General features: G+C 38.7%; 1 protein-coding gene across 1 annotated transcript in view; it reads left to right on the top strand.

Annotated features, from left to right (window-relative positions):
- Window positions 1-981: 981 nt before the first annotated feature.
- Megf8 (multiple EGF like domains 8) overlaps window positions 982-17,054 on the top strand; it is a 461,373-nt gene continuing 445,300 nt past the window's right edge. Inside the window, exon 1 of the mRNA XM_067145403.2 lies at window positions 982-1,575. Coding sequence (XP_067001504.2) covers window positions 1,344-1,575 — 232 coding nt within the window. The 5' untranslated portion in view covers window positions 982-1,343. The remainder of the gene's footprint in view (window positions 1,576-17,054) is intronic.

The raw sequence follows: 17,054 nt of genomic DNA, 5'->3' as shown, positions 1-17,054 counted from the left end.
ACACAAACAATTCAATGCCGCGAATATATTGTTATATTTTCCATCAACAGTGTTACCGTCCGCCTCTGTGGTGTAATGGAGACCCGCCCGGGTTCGATTCCCGGCTCTGTCACGAAATTTAAAAAGTGGTACGAGGGCTGGAACGGGGTCCACTCAGCCTCGGGAGGTCAACTGAGTAGAGGGGATTCGATTCCCTCCTCAGTCATCCTCGAAGTGGTTTTCCGTGGTTTCTCACTTCTCCTCCAGACAAATGCCGGGATGGTACCTAACTTAAGGCCACGGCCGCTTCCCCCTTCTTCCTTGTCTATCCATTCCAATTTTCTCATCCCCCCACAAGGCCCCTGTTCAGCAGAGCAGGTGAGGCCGCCTGGGCAAGGTACTGGTCCTCCTCCCCAGTTTCATCCCCCGACCCCAAGTCTCAAGCTCTAGGACACTGTCCTTGAGGCGGTAGAGGTGGGATCCCTCGCTGAGTCCGAGGGAAAAACCAACCCTGGAGGGTAAGTGGATTAAGAAAGAAAGAAAGAAAGAAAGAAAGAAAGAAAGAAAGAAAGAAAGAAAGAAAACAGTGTTACAAAAACTCTGGTTAAAGTAATTATGATACGCAAAACTGATCTGATAGTGTTGCTATTAGTCTTCAAAGTCCAGATGTGGGATTTCAACGAAGAAGTTAATTATGACAGCAAGACTACCGGTATTGCATAGGCCCATGATACCAAATATGTTTATGAAGACAACGAGGTACGGAATGAAATATGCCCTGAATTTAGTCATATAATGGTACTTTTCCAGAACGATGAAGCACATTTACAAGAAAGTGTATGGAAACCTGAGCAATGACACGTAACTCATCTTCAAATGCATTGCCATCACGCCAAGCAAATGCGAAGTGCCCGCGTGCTGCGGAGACGTCCGGTCTCCGACGAAGACATCCGAGAGAAGGACGTAAAAAAAGTGTTTTAGCTGGAGCCTGAGGGACAAGAAGAAGAACATGCCTGGCTAACCTTGGTTTGGAAGGCTACGCCTTCCGAATACTAATTTTACAATGAGGAATTCAAAAGGTAGCAGTGGAGATTTCCTAGACTATTTCAGGCCGCGCTGAAGTGTGCAATAGTTTTCAAGCTGTTAGTGTGTGTTGTTTGGCAATCGTGTTAACGCAGTTGGAGATTGCGACTACTGACAAAGAGGATAGTATTTTTCATTACGGGTTCATAGTTTATTACCTGACGTGTCATATGGAAAGTGAATGGATATTTCCTATCTATGGAATGGCGAACTAAGTTGGTTATGTCCCGAAGAGTGATGTTAGTGTGGTTAACAACTTTGTACAGAGCAATTATGGCACAATGAGGCCAGGAGTCAAGAAGAAATTAGGCTATGGGGGGACAAGTTATTTTCTCGTATTTGTGCTTTCTGTGTTATGTTGGTTTTATTTGGTGGCTGAAAATGCTGCCGCTGTGCAACAATCACCATGTGACAAATCTCGCAAAGTATTTAATACGTCATGGGGTGTTATTACAGATGGACCATTGGGTTCGAACTACACGCAAGATTCTCACTGTGAATGGCTTATTAAAGGTATGTTTATAACTTTTATTGAATGAAGTACGATCTACGAAAAATTCCGTTCTAGTCTTATATTTGTTAGTAAGTTCGATATCATTAAATTCGTTGTAACATGATATAGGTAATTCATGCTGAGTATTGGACTATAAGTTAGAATTATGAGTTAATTTTACATTCTCAAGTTCATTTCTTTAAATCATTGCAGGACACTTCTTGCTATGTTTTGTATGTCAGCTAGGAGTTTCATTAAGCTCATTCATGTTTTGTTACTTGCAATCTTAAGGACCCAAAGTTAGGTGCCAAAAGTGATAGTATTATATGTGGTTATGATTACTTGGTGGTGTAATGCCGTACCTGCTTCTAAAATTTAAGAAGGCCTTACTATATTAGGCTTGCTGTCTATATACTGACTTACTGTGTGTTTTGTTTATTCTCAAAGATTTTTGATGGGTTTACCGTTACTATGGATAAGGTAGTTGGCATAGACCAAGAAGCTTATTAATACTCCTTACCAGAAATATAATGACATTGTATAACATTTCCTGTAGGGCCTAATATTGTAAGAGCAATAAGTCTGTTGAAATCCATCGTCGTGTGCTTGTCCCAGAGCAATAAAAATGAGATTGTCCAAGTTTGGTAATAACGATAGACTATGGTATTTCTTCATATTATTGTAGACATATAGACTACTCGTCAAATTATTTCTCATTCATCATACCAAACTTATCCTGTGCCTTTGACTTTAAATCATTTGACACCAACAGCAAATTTGTTTAATCGTTACTGTAACTTAGTGTTTGGAAATTCTTAACCTTTTCAGTTAGTGTTTGTGATGTGAAGCTATAGCTAAACATAACCAAATATTTTACAATGCTGCTATCAGTTGAATGTGAGGATGAGATGTATAGCTATAACTTAGGCCTACTTTCAGAAAATGATACATTCAAGCTATGTCAAGTTTAGTGACTGATAGAATTCTCACATTTTCAATCTCCAGATCTCTGGTTGTCATGGCAACAAAGCTGTGTGTGGCAAACCTAACCTATTCTGGTTAGTCACAGAGACTAGGCTCATTTAACTACTGACATCACACATAATTCATGACTATAGGCCTAAGCCTATTGTAAACAAAAAATACTCAATTCACAATATATTTAAGTCATTTGTACACTCTGAGGGTACATTTAATGAAATATAAAATGAACAAAAATGCAAACTCAAAGTCATAGAATTGTAAAAACATTGTCATTTTTCAAACTATTGTTCCATGATGATCTTATTGCTTTTCACTCTAACCAAGTTAATTCTGTACCTGACAACAATCTTCTAGATAGGCTATTATTAACAGAGTCGTAAGGTTTTGTACTGACGTTGCAGACTTATTGCTTTAGCACGTCTTTCTCTTCTCAAATCTGTCACTTTTCATGTTGTCTGCATTAGGTAGTTCATCTTCTAGATAAATATTATTTCTCAATTTAAGAGGGAGATTTGATATGGTAAGGCATTGCACAAGATGAAGTTTCACCATTTCTATTTCAGGTCCTTGCACTAAGTCTTAAACCTCTTTCCTATTGTGTTTTTCCCCGAGTAGCACAATTATAGAATAAAGACATTGACCAAAGTGACATTGAACAGAAAAAGAATACTGCCATCTAGCCATTTTCAGGTTCTTTTGTTCTTATTCTTCTTCTTTTATTCATGAGGTCTCTGTAAAAATTCCTCGAAGATGTTTTGCTACCATGTTTTTTCCTTCACCCCCACCTAGTTATACCTGCTCCCTAAAAAAAGTTGCAGGTCCTCCTTATTGTTTTCCTTCACCCCCACCTAGTTATACCTGCTCCCTAAAAAAAGTTGCAGGTCCTCCTTATTGGATCTTCTCAGATGTTTCCTCTCTCTTCATCAGGTAAGGCCAGTGTGGAGTTTCTAATTCTTCCCAGCGCCTCACATTCGAAGAGTATGTGTTCAGCTGATTCTTCCGCATCGTTGCATTTCCTACATACCTTGTGTAGGTTCTTCTGTTAGATGAATAAGTTAATTTGCACATTTCATGTCAATTGTATCCACGCTACATTTATGTTCATTGTAACTCTTTTGACTTCTTGCTTTCACCAAGCTCGATAGCTGCAGTCGCTTAAGTGCGGCCAGTATTCAGTATTCGGGAGATAGTAGGTTCGAACCCCACTGTCGGCAGCCCTGAAGATGGTTTTCCGTGGTTTCCCATTTTCACACCAGGCAAATATTGGGGCTGTAGGCCTACCTTAATTAAGGCCACGGCCGCTTCCTTCCCACTCCTAGCCCTTCCCTGTCCCATCGTCGCCATAAGACCTATCTGTGTCGGTGCGACGTAAAGCAAATAGAGAAAGAAAAAAAAAGACTTCTTGCTTTCCATTTTCATCTCCGCTCCTGCTATGATGCAGCTCAATTCTTTTTCGGTACAAAAGACGTCAGTGTTAAGTCTTTGATAAATCCATCCATGGCAGAATCAATCTTTCTTGAATGTGACAACTGAAATTCTTTAAGAATCTCACTTTGTTTTTTCTCATAGTTCCTACGTATGATAGACCTCAGATGTTTACCAGTTCCACCAATGAAAACCAAGTGTTTCGTGTTACAGTAGGTTGTGATTGATTTCCTGTATAACCTCTGTGAATCTTGAGACCAACTGCGTTGCTTTTAAAACTCTATTTTCCTCACTTATTATGCCTATCCCATCAGTGTTTGTACCATACAGTATAAATATAGGCCTAGGCATTAAGTTGTACAGATATGAACAGTTGGTACTATTACAGTAAGCATACTGCCTTAATTTCATATTTGACTGGCTTGTTTGGTATGTATAGCCTACTTTAAATGGGCCGATGACCTAGATTTTAGGCCCCTTTAAACGACAATCACCTACTTTAAATGGACATCTGCTCCTGAATAGTATTAGCTACAGAGCTTTTCGTTGACGCAAATGGTTCTCTTCAGCACTAACAGCTTTCGGCTATTGCTCAATAATTTCTCAAAGTCACAAAATATTTCTGCTTCCTGAACTCTCTGTCTCGAGAGTTGTTGAAACAAAGAGCGAGTACCGGTAGAAGGATCTCAGATTTTTCACTTATGTTATGGATGGTAGAAAATAACAAGTGCATGCTTTTGCACTGTGATTTAAAAATAGAAGATAATGCCATTAATCCAAGAAGAGCCTTAATTTCTACAGAATTTATTACTCTATACCATAAACCGGGGTGAAATTGGTCAGTTTTTATCTTTAAACGGATGTGATAATAATGTTATTTGCTTTATGTCCCACTAACTACTTTTACGGTTTTCGGAGACGCCAAGGTGCTGGAATGTCGTCCTGCAAGAGTTCTCTTATGTGCCAGTAAATCTACCAACTCGAGGCTGACGTATTTGAACACCTTCAAATACTGTCGGACTGAGCCAGGTTTGAACCTGCCAAGTTGGGTTCAGAAGTCCAGCGTCTCAACCGTCTGAACCACTTAGCCTGACTTAAACGGATGTGGTACTGGCCATATCTTTATTTAGAAATAATTTCATGCATACATTTCAGGGGTAACTGCTCAGATTTAGGTCCTATAATATTTAATTCTAGTTTTTAACATTTTTATATAAACTTACCAAAGTGCCAAAATTATGTCGGTTGGGATTCAGATCGATAGCTTGTGTCGTGTGTTAGATGTGGCTATTGCTGGTTGTCTTGAGCGGACTTCTAACAAGGTACCTGCATGGTTAGTTCTGTGACCGGATATATGGCTAGATCTACTCTGTGGATCCAAGGTGAACAGGGATGCCTCTGTTCATTGGAGGTATTTCCAGGACTTCGTTCACCAGTATCCGGCCACGAGGCACATCTTTACAGATGGTTCTAAGATAGGAGAAAATGTGGGATGCTGTTTTGTCTCCAGTAATATCAGCACGAAGACCTTGCTTCATAGTGTCTGTAGCGTGTATACTACGGAGTTTTGTGCCATCTTAGAAGCTTTGCAGTTTGTACTTGGTGACGAAAGAAACTACTTTCTCTTGTGTATTAACTCGTAAAGTTTTCTGCAGTCTGTTGTCACCTTTTTCCCCACAGTACCCACTGGTACAGCAGATGCAGGACCTTCTAGCCAGGTTGTGAGATGCTGGCACCAGACTCACTTTTGCGTGACTTCTAAGCCATGTTGAAATTGCAGAAAATGAACCTGTGGATGAAGCTGCAAAGGAAGCGGTACTTTTACCTCCTAGACCTGTAAATGTACCTGCTAGGGATATTTGTTCTCAGCTACGTCGAACCATCTTTGCGTCCTGGGAATCGGAGTAGTTAGCTGTAGCCTATGTACTTCCAACAAGCTGAGAACAATTATGAAGACTACTACTGTTTGACAGTCCTCTTATTGAACTTCACGGAAAGAGGCCATAGTTTTGGGTAGGCTGAGGATAGGTCATGGAAGATCTACATACTCATACCTCTGAAGAGGGAAGAACCCCCAGTGTGTTCTTGTGGTGCCGACTTCACCGTGGCCCACATCCTCACAGAGTGCGTTGTATCTCTTTGGCCTAAGATGGAACTTCGGCCTGCAGTAAACACTCAAACTCATAGTAGCCGATGACGTGAGTACTGTTGATCTTGTCATTCACTTTATGTGTGAGAGTGGATTAATCAAGGGTATGTAAATTTCAAGTGCTATATAACTGAGGGAACTTAGATTCCCTTTTGATGCGTTTGTAACCTTTTTGGCTTAATACCATAATTTTATTTAGCCTAATTCATTTTCAAATTGCTCTGTTGAATAAATTGTTTTGTTTTATTAAAAAAAATCCACTTAATTTGTTCAAAGGTGATGATTACTTAGTTGTACTTCCTCTTAAAACAAAAATCACCACCACCACTGTCACATCTTGGGGTGAACTTCGCTTTGTGAACACGACAGTTAGTTAAAAATAGGAACAAAAGTTATCAGATGAAGGTGAATCAACAGTCCTATGTGTTAGAATTGGCTATTGCATGACATTTATAGGAACATCAAAATTGTATCTCCCTCATGAATCTACTCTAACAGAAGGAATTTTATAACACAACACTTCTTTAAATGGAGCTTTGTCACTATCATTGAATCTAAAACACTTTCTTCATCATCTGAATGTAAAAACTTGAGTTCTTTGTCAACTGCAACAATTTTTCGTGAATACATTTCTATGTTGCCTTTCTTTGTAACATATTTCACTAGAGTCAGATCGCTTGGTCATTTAAGTCAGCCTCACTCTCCACTTGATGAAGTTTCATTTGTCTTTGTCCTCTTGACAAAATATATTGCTTAGCAGCATAAGCAATATTTGGGGTAGAGGTATTATCTACCTTCATTAGGGTGTCATCTGCTGAAACATAACGACGAGGAACTATAGTTAGTTTCTTCCATAGTGCTGTTGTGTTATGAGGAGCTGGTTTCCGTTACATTTGTAGGAAATGAAGCAAATACTTGCTCGTAATTGAAGCATTTCCAGCCACAAATCGTTTAGTGAATGTTGTCTGGAGCACAGAACTTTCTGTTGACAAAGTGGAATCAGTCACTACTGATCTGCATTTAGGGCAGTCACCCAGGTGGCAGATTCCCTATCTGTTGTTTTCCTAGCCTTAGTTATTTAAAAGAAATTGGAAATTTATTGAACATCTCCCTTGGTAAGTTATTCCAATCCCTAACTCCCCTTCCTATAAACAAATATTTGCCCCAATTTGTCCTCTTGAATTCCAACTTAAACTTCATATTGTGATCTTTCCTACTTTTAAAGACACCACTATAACTTATTCATCTACTAATGTCATTCCACTGACAGCTCAGAACATACTGCTTAGCCGAGCAGCTCGTCTCCTTTCTCCCAAGTCTTCCCAGCCCAAACTAAACCACATGATGAAAATCCCTTTGTATTATTCTTCAGAGATGGTCACAGTGTTTCCAACAGTAGCTTTAGCAATTTTGGAAAAAGACTTTTTTCAACTATTGATGATTTTGGATGAGTTTTCTCCCAAGTTTGCTGAATGTTTCTCCATGATTTTCTTCATTGCACCAAAGAAATACTGATCGAAGGGTCGATTGAAATGCGTTACATTTGGGGTCAGGCAGATAAACTTTATATCAGTTTCACTACTGTACACAGTTGAACTTATTCAGTAAAATAAGAAGAGATACTTTTATTTATGTATTCAAGTTAGAAATAAACAAAATATATAGATATACAAATGACAACGTTAAACTATGTCGCACCACGGTATACCAGTGATGTGTAACCTCAGCAGCGTTTAGTGTTGCAAGGAGATATTTTACTGTACAAGATGCAGGGCACAGCATGCAATCCAGTGGATGTTCCATTTTCTGGGGTTCTCTACAGTTGCAATTAACGTTGTCAACAGGTAAGTGCCATTTCTGGAGGTTGCTTTGGATCTTCCAACTCCAGAACGAAGTTGATTGAGTGATCTCCACACAATCCAAGTTTGTTCATGCTCAGGTGGGAGGCTTTCCGAAGGGCGGGGCCAGGTTATTCTCAAGTCGAGAAAACCACATTTGTTTACTTGCTGTAGTCGATGTAGTTTTCAAGACTGCAGTGGTTTTCAGGAATCTTCTTCTGGATCTCAATCTAGGGTAGCTGGTACATAATGATATAGTGGATGAGATTGCTGATGGGCCTGTTTAGTTGCAAGAGCTGTCGTTCTTGGGGTTATTGGTTGAGAGCCCCATGTCGACCAGTGATTTTACGAGGGATGTTATTCCTAGCTTCCAACTTCAGCCTCGTATTCTGGCAATGCTGCTTGTAAGTCAGAGTACAATCGAGGGTCACTCCCAGATATTTTGGATAAGGTGTGTTTACTAAACGTAATCCTTGCCATGAGATGTTAAGTTCACGACCTAGCTGATTGTACTTGAGATGAAATGCACACAGTTGAGCTTTTGCTGGGTTTGGACATAGTTGATTGCTAGACTAATAGGCATCCAATTCTCTCAACGCATCTGTAAGGTGGGCTTCAACATCTTCGAAAGATTTCCTATGACTTGCTAATGCCAGATCGTTGGCATACAGGAAACTTCTTATGTTCACCGGAAGAGGTTGGTCATTGGTGCAGATGTTAAATAACATTGGTGACAGAACACTTCCTTGTGGTATGCCATTTCTTTGACATCTTCATTGATTATGTTGTCCCTGGAAATTCACATGAAATTTCCTGTTTTGAAGTTAGTCTGTAAAGTTTGGTGAATCCATAATCCTTCGTGATTCCATAGATCTTCTGTGACAACGGACGGTGGTTGACAGTGTCTTAGGCAGCAGTCAGATATATGAAAGCTCCTCCTGTGATATTCTGGGTGTCAAAGCCAAGGCCGCACTAGATAGACAAGGCTTGGACTGTGACGTCACGAGAGTGGCTGGCGTTCAGCATGCCAGTGTACGGCCCGCTCTCATTTTCACCATGATATTGTTCATTTATTCATCCTTAACAATATAATTGTACACTCCTTCAATTGTAGCTTTATTTAGGCTTGTATACTACACGAGTTTTATGCGGGGAGAAAACTGATGGGGCAGTTTATGTACATTTCTTTACGTAAAATTAAGCTGACATCTGTCATTTGTAACGGAACATGGTATCATATAAAAGATTGCAACCCATAATATGTATAAAAATAGTTTTAATGTTACTAGACAAATACATGATGGCAATTCACAACAATAGTCTGGAACCTTTCTTAGAAATTAAGCTTCAACTTAAAACTTACCTAACGATTCCTAAGGTTTCAGTTTATACATTTTTCTTTTCTTGAGGATTCCTTCTTCTTAGCCATGAGTTTGTCTACGATAACTTTTCTATTGATATTCAATAATATATTACAGAAGATGTATATACATTTTTCAACAAAATGTTTAAAACTACAGTACTTCTACAATCTTCACATGTTTTAAACATGACGTTTTCATTTCCAGAACAGTTGACAAGCGAAATCAGAACGTTTTCTGTTAGAATCCTCATGTAAAAACATTAATATACCGGGCGAGTTGGCCGTGCGTGTAGAGGCGCGCGGCTGTGAGCTTGCATCCGGGAGATAGTAGGTTCGAATCTTACTATCGGCAGCCCTGAAGATGGTTTTCCGTGGTTTCCCATTTTCACACCAGCCAAATGCTGGGGCTGTACCTTAATTAAGGCCACGGCCGCTTCCTTCCAACTCCTAGGTCTTTCCTATCCCATCGTCGCCATAAGACCTATCTGTGTCGGTGCGATGTAAAGCCGCTAGCAAAAAAAACAAAAAAACATTAGTATACTGGTACAGGTTTACATTTTGTAGCTCTAAAGGAGTTGGGTACCGGTACAACACTTTCTGGTTCAGGGCAGGAGCAAGCCAAGGCCACACTAGATAGACTCAGACATTTTTTTGTCTGACTCAGGGTTGTCAAAGTCAGGGTAAGTTGCCAGCTTGCTGAAGCCAGTTATTTCTTAAGCTTTTAAATAAATGAACAGTATCATACATTTATTTATTGTTTGTGTTTCGTCAATTGGGTTTTGAAAAGTCGTTTGTAAATTTCTTTTGCACAGCTTTTCAAACATTTTTCTACTAACACTGTTATTATATGAAATTATGCATGCTACCTTATAACCTATAGGCCTATCTGTTACTACTTTGATGACTTGCAAAGTAAGGTCTTCTAAGAAACGCCACGTTAGGTTCTTACATGGAAACAAATCAACAAGACTGGATGACAACATAAAAGTTTGTGCAGTTGTAGCTAATGTAGTGTTATTTTCTCCACTTTTACTACTAAAATCAACTCCATCTACCTTTCCTTTTACCGGGTGATTTGGCCGTGCGGCTGTGGACTTGCATCGGGAGATAGTGGGTTCGAATCCCACTGTCGGCAGCCCTGAAGATGGTTTTCTGTGGTTTCCCATTTTCACACCAGGAAAATGCTGGGGCTGTACCGTAATTAAGGCCACGGCCGCTTCCTTCCAACTCTTAGGCCTTTCCCCTCCCATCGTTGCCATAAGACCTATCTGTGTCGGTGCGACGTAAAGCCACTAACAAAATACCTTTCCTCCTTTATAGTTCACCTCAGGTTTTATGTAGACTCCATCCAAAAAGTTACAAAATCTTTCATGCTCATTTAACAATTTTAGTTTCTTTTTTCAAGTAATTCCAATGTGAATCGTCAATACCCGAATTTCCCGTGCCTAGTTTTGCAGTAAAAGACTGTAAATACACCGGGTGAGGCATTGTAAGAAACGTTGACTGTCTTATATTCTTTTACGCCTCAGGAAATGTGAAAAATATTGAAGCAGGACTAAACAGGAATTTACAAATACTTTTCAAATTTGTCCATTTTAAGATCTTGCCCCCGTCACTTAATCCACATATATCAAGATTATCATTCATGAAAATATCATGTTTAATGGCTCTAAAATCAAGAGCCTCGTTTAATGTTAAAGAAGTACCAATTTTTGGAATATTTTCCTCAGTCATATAAATTTTGATGATACAGAGACTTTGGCTGTTAAAATTGACAAAAACTTTGTCAAAATCTAATTTGTGTTTAATACTGAAATTACCCTGAACATCATCGAAATCATCTGTCATCTTCTTCCTCAGCTTTCTTTCTTCCCGTTTTTCAATTTCTTCTTGTCTTTGAATAGGAGTTTTGCTCGGTGTTGGAAGATTTTTAGACAGATAGGCAGCCACATTTTCGAACTTAGGAATAGCGCCGTTTGAGAGTTTTAAATGGTTAGGTTTTACAGTTAAAATAGACTCATCAGGTCTTTTAACAGAATCCTTCCTAACTACGAAATGTTCGTCGAACTGTTTTATGCACACAACTGAGCTTGCTAAAGGGACAAATTCGATTCGATGGATGGCTATGATCCACTTTTGTTTCCGTAACAAGTCAGTAGGAAATTTAAACACTGAAATATTATGCTGTTTTAAACTATATTTGATTCGACAACCAGGTATACAACATGACGTGGTCATAATTCACGATGTTCACACACATTTAAATCATTCAACACCATCGATAGCCTCACTACTGCGAGGTTCAGATCAGCCTACAAATCACTGGCGAGAAGTGAAGCAGCCGGCGATTTGTGTGACATAGCGCCTGAAGTGGAGGGAGAGCCTTATGGCCTGTCTGTCTAGTTGGCCTTGGTCAAAGCCATCCTCAATGAATTGTGTAAGGTTAAGAACCTGGGATGTATACAGCTTTTCCCTGGTCTGTAGCCTGCTTGTTGTTGTAATAGAACTGGCTCTACAACATGAATTAAATGGTTCAGCAACATTCGCTTAAAGATTTTAAGCCAGTGACACAACAAGGATATTGGCCTGTAGTTTTTGGGGTCAGAGTAGGGAGATTATCACCAATAAGTGCCTTTGGTCATATAAAGCCTTTGTGTATGTAGAAGAAAAATAATTTTGAATCAATCTGTAAAACGAATGGCATCAAACCAGCCATGGTTAAATCTGTCGTAACAGGCTCCTCTGATACAAGGATGATCACAGCATGGAAGATCCTTTGGCAGTTCCTCTTCACTCCAAGTGTGCCATACAGTTTTGTTGCTTTTTTGTGGCGTACGCAATGGTACACAGTACCGGCACCTTTTCTTGAAAGAAACAAAAAAATGAATAGAATATTATTTGGAATATTCTATCACATTTCCCATGAAGTATTGCCTTATGGCTTAAAATTAAGCTTTTTTGTATGCTTTTGTTAGGGCCTAACCCTTTGGGGTCCATTTGATTTTCCACCTGGATCCTGCACAGGTCCAATTTGACATTAGGCAAATATGGGAAGGAAGTACTCACATAAGTAAAAAGCTGAATTTTTACATTAATAACATGAACTGCAAATTTATTTATTATCAGTCAAGTTAACCACAGCGATATTTTTTCAAAGTATGGTACTTTCGGAAGCATTTGATTGGGTGTAGTCCTGGGTTCCCTGGACAGGTCTCACAAAAAAATGATGTCTCCTTTCTGCCTCCTTTCACTTTCATGTCGGAACACACAGCACAGTCCTTGGTTTTTTTGTCCTGATGAGCATCTAGGATGTGTAGCTTCCCGTTCAGTCGATGTTCTTCGTCACAGCTGCTCCGTCGGCTACGCTTACGGGCTTTTTTGTTCCTAATGTCCTCAACAAGCCCCATAATAATCCGGTCCCTGAAAATCTTGTGATTCACCTCAGGCTTATTTTCTGCCTTTTGTTGCAAGTTATGTAGGCGAAAACTTCACCAAAGCTACCTCCAGCACCCAGAAGTACAATTTCCTCCACCACTTCAGGCTCTTCACTACAAAACCATAAGATGAGCAGTAGGGATCAGCACGATCGACCCTTCCCATTTTTCCTGTGTATTCTGTGATGACAACAGGCTTCAAAATTCTTTCTTCTCCTTGCCCATTCCGGTTGTGTCTGACTACCTTCACCTCCACCATGTACTAAGAACTGACACAGTGCGCTTGCCTTTCCACGAAAATACCATGAACTTTACTTCCTTCCACAGAGCACGGATTTCATGCTTCTTCAGATTTAGTCTCCTATCTTTCAGCTGAGGTGGTAGTCCCTTCCGATTCAATAGCACAGTCCCAGTTAGGTGAATTTTCCTTTTCAACAATTCTCTTGCCAGTTCCATACTAGTATAAAATCGATCAGTAAACAAATGATAACCCACAGCTTGAGTAACTTGAAATAGGTCTGTCACCAGCTGTAACACTATTCTACTGCCAAATGTCAAACCAGGGAAAAGTAAATTTAGCATAGTAAATGAGCCAAAATAAGGAATCATAGACAAAACATACCCATTCAATGCATCAGCAATAACATATATCCCAATCCCCCACTTTGTTGGTTTTTCTGGATTATACATTTTGACAAGGACACGCCCCTTAAAGCTTACAGTCGATTCGTCAGCTGACAGATACTGACTTGGCCTATAAAATTCCAAGAATGACTTCCCTACACATTCTAAGACACTTCTAACTTTACTCGTTCTTGTTACTATTGTTGATGCACTTGATTGTGGAGGGGGTGAAACATGAAAGCTCCAGAATATCTGAAGAAATGGTTTCCAAGAAAAAAATGTCCTTACAGAAGGTCGATGAATAGAGCCACAAGTCTGAAAAATATTCTTTTAGAGTTTTCCTTTTTGTACGTGCCATATTCAGAAGAACACCATGAAATGCCATCATTTCAGCGACGGTAACATCGACCAGTTCCACCATATGGAATGTTGCTGCAACGGCGTACATTTGGTAATACATTCTCTTACCTACCTGTTAGTGTCCTTACATATTTCGGAGAACAGTGAAACCGGGAACAGCAACAAAAAGAAATCCAAAGGAGTTACCGGCTTCTTTCCTGTAGTAGGAGGCATGTATCCCATAGCACTGTTGTGAAAATACTTGGAAAAACATGGTCACCTTTTTCATAAACTTTCCATTCGTCAGCTCCTATATCACAGACTTACAATAATTGAAAATCTTCCACCTTTTTGATAGCCTACTTTTTATTTGCTATTTAGTAAATTAATTAATTAATTATAAACAGTACATGTTTCGTTCTTAATTGAGAACGTCTTCAGCTGTTGTATAGCTTAGGTGAATCATTGAGTTTTTGAGTACATTATTTTCAGGTACCTTGTTCATCTTAAAAACTATTTGAATATAAATTGATTTAAAATGATATTAAAACAATGTGGTTGTTAATGGGTTGGTGAAGTGAGACAGGATGAATACATAGTGTGCCTTCTTAAAAAACTATATCTATTCATTTGAATAGTTGTTAAAAGTTTCAATCTCTGTTACACTAAAAATATCTGTTTGTCTTCCAGTTAAAAGGTTTTTTAAAACGTATGACTTCTTGACACTGTTTTAAATATTGTTGAATGTTCACTTCTTTCACTCCTTCCAGGTCGACTGTTATTTATTTTGAGCTTACTTAATGTGTCTTAAATTGAGTTTAATGCAGAACTTTGAAGCTGATTGCCGTTCACTAATTGAGAAGGGAGCTTCGTCTCAATTTCTTTCTGTTGTTAAACTCCAATTCTACTGTGACCCTGGAGGAGCTACGTTTGAAGCTGTAAAGACTTTTAGAGAAGTTGACTGCATTGTCAGGGTATTGTGTTCCTCTGTTGCAGCCCAGATCATCTTCTAAATTGATCTCATCAGAGTTGAAGATCATTTCTGCAGTCAAATCTTCCACACTCTTTTCACGAGCTTATAATATTGCATTTTGATGAAATGCTCTTATTTGATAACCAATTAACATTTTGAAATGACGTCCAACACTGCTATTTAACAACAGTACAAACAGTCACATCTATACAACTCTTCTTCAGCATACAGGTCTCACCCAAGTACTGTACGCTGTTAACTTTAGTTTCTCTTTCAAGCATTAATTTTTGCTAAATGCATAGAAAGCAGAGTAGCCAACTTTACCACACATAAAATTTAGGATGGCCAACTTAACACCCCAAATATTTACCCAGATACAGTCAAATTAACTAGGCAACCATCCTCTATTAACACTATTCAGAGGGAAAATATGGAAGGGGGTCCTTGAGCACTTGAGCAAGTCTGCATTCTAGAAGTTTATATATATACTCTCTCTCTCACTCTCACTGAATTTTGATGAAATGCTCTTAAAGATAGCCATTTAACATTTTGAAATGGCATCCAACACTGCTATTTAACAACAGTACAAACAGTCACATCTATACAACTCTTCTTCAGCATACAGGTCTCACCCAAATACTGTACGCTGTTAACTTTAGTTTCTCTTTCAAGCATTAATTTTTGATAAGTCCATAGAAAGCAGAGTAGCCAACTTAACTGCACATAAAAATTAGAGTGGCCAACTTAACACCCCAAATATTTACCCAGATACAGTCACATTAACCTATTCTCAAACATACTTGGGCCCGTGGGATTTGGATTCTGATATTTGAGTGGCGAAAGCAGTAAATACGAGGTGTGTTGCTTTGTCATAGTTTCCTCCTCCTGTCGTATAACTTCTCTTATACAGGCTGTGTTTAATAAGACATGTAGGTCTAATGGAATTCAGTAAACTTCAACCTAATCCTAAGCTCGTCCTAATAATTTCAGCATGTATGACAGAACACGTCATTGCTGATAAATATGATATTTCATAATCAGTAATGGCTGATAACAACAAGGATCAAGAATCTTTATTTGCCATACACTGAAATAGGCTTCGTTAAGTGATAATAACATAGTACTAAATATTAACAAGGCTAAATGTACAAACACTTTTTATTTAAACTTAATACTAACAAAACAAAAGAAGAAAGCAAGGCAAGACTGGCATAGAGATAGGAAAGAAGGAAGTAACATTAAGTATCAGGAAAAGAAAAGTAAGTGTAAAAAAGTGGATGAAAATGTGGGTAGGGAAGACTATGTTAGTGACAGAATAATCAGAGTATGACTGAGGACGGACGAAGAAGTGAAAGATTTCATCCAAGTTTATGCACCCCAAATTGGAAACAGTGAGGAAAATACGGAGGAATTCATGGAGACACTTGATGAAGCAATCATCGATGTGGAAGTGATAGTCATGGAGACCTCAATGCGCAGGTTGAAAATGACAGAATTGGTAAAGAAGTGATTGATCCATTTGGATGTGGAGAAAGAAACAGCGAGGGAGATAAGTTGATTGATTTTGGTGCGAGAAATGGAATGATTGTGGGTAACACTTGGTTTAGAAAGACGAATGGTAGAAGGATGACTAGATATGGCTGGGTTGAAAGGACAAAAACAGTTATTATGTTTTGGTTGGGAAAATAAATTGTAAACAGTTAACGAATGTAACAGCACTACCAGATGAAGTGTTTGATGGACACCACATGGTAGTGGTGGCAAAATTGAAAATAGGTAAAATTGTGAGAATAAAAGAAATGAGACAGAAGAAAATAAAAGTATGGAAATCAAAAGATAAAAGAACTTGGGAGAAATTTCAGAAGGAATTAAAACAGCCCATCCCTATATCAGAAATATAAAGTGTAGAAGAAGAATGGACCAAATTTAAAAACACATTTGTAAGCTGTGTGGAGAAGATTTGTGGCAGAATTTTGGCAAGAGTGAAGGAAAAGGAGACACCTTGGTGGGATGAAAAGGTGAAAGAGGTTATTAAACAAGAGAAGAAAGCATGGCAAGAATAGAATAGAGATAGGAAAGAAGAAAGATTAAGTATCAGGAAATTAAAAGTAAGTGTAAAAAGGTGGTAAATGAGGAAAAGAAAAATGTTGGGAGAGATTCACACAGGAGTTGGAAAAGGATGTAAATGGTGGAAAAAGAATGGACTGATAAAAGAGAAAAGAAAAGATCTACATAAAACAAGTGAAGGAAGAGAGTGGAAATGTAATAACAGACCCAGCAGAAATAAATAATAGGTGGAAAATTATTTTGATAAACTCCTGAATGTGAGAAATGATGCAGAAGAGAGTGTAGTGGTAAATCAGGATGATC

Source organism: Anabrus simplex, chromosome 4, assembly GCF_040414725.1.
Source record: "Anabrus simplex isolate iqAnaSimp1 chromosome 4, ASM4041472v1, whole genome shotgun sequence".
Lineage (NCBI taxonomy): Eukaryota > Metazoa > Arthropoda > Insecta > Orthoptera > Tettigoniidae > Anabrus > Anabrus simplex.
This window is presented reverse-complemented; position numbering and strand designations above follow the sequence as displayed.